Source organism: Chlamydotis macqueenii, chromosome 2 (genome assembly GCF_036417535.1).
Source record: "Chlamydotis macqueenii isolate bChlMac1 chromosome 2, bChlMac1.mat, whole genome shotgun sequence".
In the NCBI taxonomy this organism is placed as follows: domain Eukaryota; kingdom Metazoa; phylum Chordata; class Aves; order Otidiformes; family Otididae; genus Chlamydotis; species Chlamydotis macqueenii.
Window position 1 is genome coordinate 155,194,262 of NC_141557.1, and position 6,143 is coordinate 155,200,404.

General features: G+C 35.8%; 1 protein-coding gene across 3 annotated transcripts in view; it reads left to right on the forward strand.

The window, feature by feature from the left end:
- Positions 1 to 5,343, forward strand: part of EFR3A (EFR3 homolog A) — an 84,124-nt gene extending 78,781 nt beyond the window's left edge. For 2 of the 3 annotated variants that reach the window (XM_086741283.1, XM_086741281.1), the window contains 3 exons: positions 312 to 415; positions 1,010 to 1,059; positions 2,345 to 5,343. In XM_086741283.1, coding sequence (XP_086597409.1) covers positions 312 to 415; positions 1,010 to 1,059; positions 2,345 to 2,450 — 260 coding nt within the window. In that variant the 3' untranslated portion in view covers positions 2,451 to 5,343. The remainder of the gene's footprint in view (positions 1 to 311; positions 416 to 1,009; positions 1,060 to 2,344) is intronic. The other variant, XM_086741282.1, reaches the window with a different exon arrangement.
- Positions 5,344 to 6,143: the final 800 nt, after the last annotated feature.

Sequence of the window (6,143 nt, forward strand, 5' to 3'; positions counted from 1 at the left end):
CTTCTTCTCTTAAGCTGAACTTCTGTGCAGTGAGTGAGAAGTGCAGTCTTGAGTCCAGATAATAAATCACAGGGAAGCCTGGATGTACTCGTAATTAAAGCCAGAAAGGGGCAAAAGTGAGGTCCTAAACCAGCTCCCTGAAGCTGTATCTGCATTTTGCTTTGGGAACAATGACAGATGACAGCTTGCTTGAGTATGGTTGCATCACTTCAAACACAGTGTGTTTGCTTCTGCAGTGTACATTTGAAGGTTCATATCACTTACACTTGATAGACAGAGATTACTTTTTTTTTTTTTTTTTTTTTTTAAAGATAACAATGGGCTTGAAGAACAGGAAAAAGAAAAAAGACGTCTGGTGATTGAAAAGTTCCAGAAAGCACCATTTGAAGAAATCGCAGCACAATGTGAAACCAAAGTGAGTTTCTGAAAAACATTTTACATTATGCTTGTACGAGCAAAAGCATTAATGGGGAATGTGGTAGCTAAAGGTGATTTATGTTATCATGTCACTGCTGCTCTTACTTCTAAAGAATTTCAGTTTTTTTGTCTTCAGCTATTCTCTCTAGTATTATTAATGTTAGGAAATTCCAGTTATTTAAAGTGAGCTTTTGATTGTTCCTAGGCTGTTTGAGAAGGAATGGAAATCTCATACACTCTCCATCTTAGTGTTTTCCTTACTGTCTTTGAAATCTAGATTCTGTTCCTATTTCATCCTGTATTTGAGCAGTATTTACCCCATTAGATATTTTGAATAATTAAATGTATTTCAAGTTTCTTAAACTCTTACCTGCAACAGTAAAACTTGCTACGTAATTCCTTGTACTCCAAGACAGGCTCACTCAATCTCACGTGCCTCTTCAGGGCTCAGAGTCCTTGCAGCAGTGAGAAAAGAAATCAAGATAGGAAATGCTGCCTGGATTTGCCATGTGCCAGTGTGGCCTGGCACGTTTATTTTAGCTTGTTTTAATATATAGTAGTTAATCATTCCATTTTCATTTTTTTTGCCTAGGCAAACTTGCTTCATGATAGACTTGCGCAGATACTGGAACTCACCATTCGGTAAGGCTTTATGCAAGAGGAATTTGATGAATGAAAAATGAGTTATAAAGCAATTGTGACTACTTTCAGGTGGCCATGTCATAGAGTTCTTAAATACATGTAGTAGGCAGAAAATAATTGACTTAACTAAACGTTATTATTTTAAGTGCAGTAAGCATTTTAGCCCCACACAGTTGCTGGCTAACTGCCTCAGTGGGATGGGGAAGAGAAATGGAAGGATAGAAGTAAGAAAACCAATGGGTTGGGATAAAGACAGTTTAATAGGTAAAGCAAAAGCCATGCACACAAGCAAAGCAAAATAAGGAGTTCGTTCACTACTTCCCAGCGGCGGGCAAGTGTTCAGCCATCTCCAGGAAAGCAGGCCTGTATCGTGCGTAATGGTTACTTGAGAAGACAAACACCATAACTCAATATGCCACTCCCTTCCTTCTCCTTCCCTAAAGCTATTCTTGCTGAGCGTGATGTCATATGGTGTGACCCTTTGGTCAGCTGGGGTCAGCCGTCTCGGCTGTGTCCCCTCCCAAATCCTTGTGCACCCCCAGCTTACTTGCTGACTGGGTAGTGTGAGAAGCAGAAAAGGCCTTGAATCTGTGTCGGCACTGCTCAGCAGTAACTAAAACATCCCTGTGTTATCAACACTGTTTCCAGCACAAATCCAAAACATAGCCCCATCCTAGCTGCTATGAAGAAAATTAACTGCATCCCAGCCAAAACCAGTACACTGAAAAAGAATAGAATCTAAAACAGTCACTTTGATTTTCTTTTTACTATTTTGAATCTTTTAGATAGTGGAGAATATCCAGAAACCATGTCACGCTATGCTTGTATTCTTACATTATTTCTGTGTATATCAGTAGTATTGAAGAATGCTGCTGTTTTCCTATTGCTGTATCTGTTCGAGAAAGTAATTAGAAAATGAACACCCAAAATAGTACATGACATTATTGTAGAGTGTTGGACATTATTACAGAGTGTTGTGCTTATCCGTGGTGCATTGTGAGTAGTATTTGTTAGCAATAAAATGCAGTTTCACAGTTCTGTAACATCAGTGAAGGTGAGGATTTAGACCAGACTAAAAAAAAAAAAAAAAAAAAAAAAAAAAAAAAAAGCCAAAACAAACAAACCAAGGCATGATAATTTCATTAGAATTTCAGAAGAGGATAAAATACTGGTTGTGAAGGGGATTGGGCGTAGTTTACTCTTGTTTCTCAGCTATTTGTTTATCAAGGTATGAAAAAGAAAGCAGTCTATATAATTATATATATTAATTGTTCTTCTCACACAGTCCTCCACCTAGCCCCTCAGGAACGATGACCATTGCTGCTGGACATGCTCATTACCAATCTGTTCCAGTCTATGAGATGAAGTTTCCAGATCTTTGTGTGTATTAAGTGTCTTCTGAAGTCTGCTGGACATTATTTAGAGTAGAGTACAATAGAAAGAACAAGATGAGTTTTCGAATTTTATTGTTTATTTCATCTAAACTAACTTTAAAGTAATGATGGACATGAGCCAAATACAAATTGCTCTAGCCAAACTCATGAGACTGTCCTGAGTTGTTTTATTCTGTAATATATTTGAAGTTAGATATTTCATATATCATGTTTCTTCATTTTCATATTTCAGTACATGTAAAAGTCAGATTTAAAACTTGTCTTGCCATGAAGATGAATATTTCAGTTACACTAGGAATTTCTATTTCTGTAAATTCCTTTAATTTGAGGCATTGTAACTGAAGAACCTGTTAAAACTTTTTTTTCCTGTTTTGTTTGTTTTTCTCCTCTCCACCTCAATTATATTTCTAAATAGAATACTTTTGGCTTGCTTCATCTTAATAAATGTAACCAGCGGAGCGCTACCTTAGCTCCCTTGTGTTCACACTGTCATAGCTAGCCAACTTGTTTATTTTGGAATATATGGAAAAAACCAATATCTTACATGTGTTCAAGTACAGTAAATGAGTTAATGGACACTTGTTAAGCATATTTTTGATGCATCACATAACATGCTTTTTTGACCAGTATATGTCCTGTGTTTCTTGCTAGAAGTTAACTGTTTCGCATAAGGGAGGAGAAATCTACTCTTGAAGCACTGAACTGTGCAATATTTTTCATGTCTTAAGGTGTATGGTTTACAGACTGTACTTTTGAAAATGCAGTACTATTTTATTGTCTGCTTTAGTATAAATACATAAGAGATATATTTAGTATAGCAGAAAATAAACTGAGGGCATTTTAAATAATAAATGCAGAAATTACAAGTATATTCTATGAGGTATTTCTCTGTAGTTTATTACAGCTTTTTAATGATATTTTGAAAAATTTAAAGAAAACTGGATGAAACATTTAAAGACCAAGAATTTATTACATATGTTTTCAAGCAAAAGCATTTTTAGAGATGCATCTCTATGTTCGTTTTTGTTTCATTCTCAAACCTTTCTAGAAATAAGGAAAATGTGGTAACTTTCATAGGTTTATGTATCTGAGTATACTATTCAAATGTAAATAAAGTAAAACTGATATAGTAAATCACTGAGTTTTGATGTTAATTGTCAGGACTGTCTTTATGACTCACTAAATTCTGCAGGTAGGAAGAAGAAACAGCTTTGTTGATGCCAGGAATAGTAAATTTGAAGTCCCTTAATCTGTCTGAATCTGACTGAAGCAGCACAAACAGGAATGAATGTTCTGAAATATGTGTAATAAATGTAAGACATTTAAGTGAGCCAGCAGTTTAGGTAAACAGTGATCAGGCCGTGAGCAAAGTGATCTAACTTCAGTTAGCTCTGCTTTGAGCAGCAGCTTGGTTTAGATGACCTTCAGAAGTCCCAACCTAAATTAATCTATGATTGCATAATTCTAAGATCTGAATGGTTATCAGGCCAGCTAATTTGCTGGCTAACTTTGGCGTTTGTAAACCCACTGTAAAATGGATTTTAAGTTTTTTGAACTTTAGTACAGTATTCCACTGGTATACTTTATAAAGCCTGGTGTGACATAACATCAGAGAAATACCAGCTACTTAAACCTATGAGATAACGTACTGAGACTTTCAGAAAGCATTCACGAAACTCAAAAGGTAATTGAGACCTTCTTTTCAGTTTAACAGTGCAATCACAGCTGTTAGTGGATGACGAAACAGCCCATTATCTACAGCATTCCGTTGTGATTTTTACTGCTGCAGCGTATCAGCCTGATCAGACCACAGCCTACACATAAATAGGACTCTAGCTTTTAGTTTTCACTTTTTGGTTTTGGTAAGGTAAGACGTAATAGTTTTTTGGCCTATATAAAGAGTGTACTTTTTAAAATAATAAATCTAACCTAGGGAAACAATGTAAAACACTTATTCAGTCTGTCATTTTTTAAAAACAACACTGTGCACTTTTGTACAAAAAGAAAATACGGAGTCTAAGAAGTAACGAATGTATTTCTGTTTGCACTCTTGCAGTATAAAGACCGTGCTGTAAATATAGGATTGTTTCTGTGATTGAATTCTGTTGCATGAATGCTGCATGTGAAAATAATTAGAATCAGCATTTCATTTTCTGTTATGAAGTATTTTTCCTTTATGCTAATAATAGGTTTCCATGTTTTCAATGTTCAAATGAGCTTTGTTTGGGAAATGCAGGTGTTGTGCAGGTGTTGTGCAGGGAATGAAGAGCTTGTAACACTCTGTGGTCACATGATATTTAATTTCTTCCTTTCTGGAAATTCAGGGATTCTGTAAGTTGAGAATTTGTTCACTCTGGCCTTTCTAGACAGCTGGGAGATGGGAGTGACTGTAAAATGGATTGTTTGGGTAGCTATTGTTATATGCAGCTAATGAATGAAACCAAATTAATTAAGAATGCTGTTGTACAGTATAAAGCTGCTTTGTTTCACTTATCTCTTCAAGTTCTTGAGACAAGTTGCAGAACTTAAAAGCTCCATATGCATATTGGCCCTGTATTATCTGCAACACATTGAGTACTGTCACAATGTTTGTAAATTGGTATCCAGCTGTTTAAATGTGTTCCAGCTTTTGCTTTGAGTTCTCTTTCCCGTTATGTCATTTTCAAAAATTCCAACTTTTGGTAGTGGGTCACTTTAAAGTAAATTAAATCCTTGTTAATTTTAAAAGATAGAAATAGCCCGTTGTCTAAAATCAGAGTAGGGCTAATTTCTCTGTTGTTCTGATGGTCTCATATTCTGTACTGTACGTAATGAACCAGTTTGAATTCATGTAAGAACACACTGTGCAATCTATATTTAAGCAATAAAATAAACCAAAATTTAAAGTTTATCTTTTCTAAAGTGTCAGTTAATTTTTATTGCTCACAATTAAAATGTCAATGACACAGTTTTTGGCATTTTACACTTTTTTTTTTTTTTGTAAATGTTATATAGCATTGCGGCATTATTAAAACTACTACTTTTATTTGTGATGAAACCATTAATGTTACCAAGACCTCCAGAAGTTGAGAATGCAACGATACAAAAATAATTTCCTAATAGCAAACAAGCTTCAGGAAGAGAAATAAGCTACACTTTTCAGGCCTGCCTCTTTGGTTAGAGGTTTTGTAGTATCAATTTTAAGGAATTAAGTTGTCGGTGTGTGTGAAGGTCTGTATACAGCTCAGCCACAGGCAGACTTGTTCAAACAGTGATGCCATCTAATGGGACTGAGATTATACTGTTGTTTGTTACTCTCTTTTATTGGTAGCATTCATTTATTTAAATGGTTTTCCTAGTACACCTTGAGAGAAGCAGGAAGAACAGTGGTGGTTTTTTTGGTTTTGTTTTGTTTTTTTTTTTCTATTTTGAGGAAGTTAAGACCTCTCTAGCTCACATCAGCAAAAAAAAAGCATTATCCTAGCTTTACATTGCATATTTCAGAATACACTCATTTAAGTTGATTCCAGGAAGCAGAACCTTTCATAGAATCATAGAATCATAGAACGGTTAGGGTTGGAAGGGACCTTCAAAGGCCATCTAGTCCAACCCCTCTGCAAGGAGCAGGGACATCCCCGACTAGATCAGGTTGCTCAGAGCCTCATCCAGCCTGGCCTTGAACGTTTTCAGGGATGGGGCTTCCACCACCTC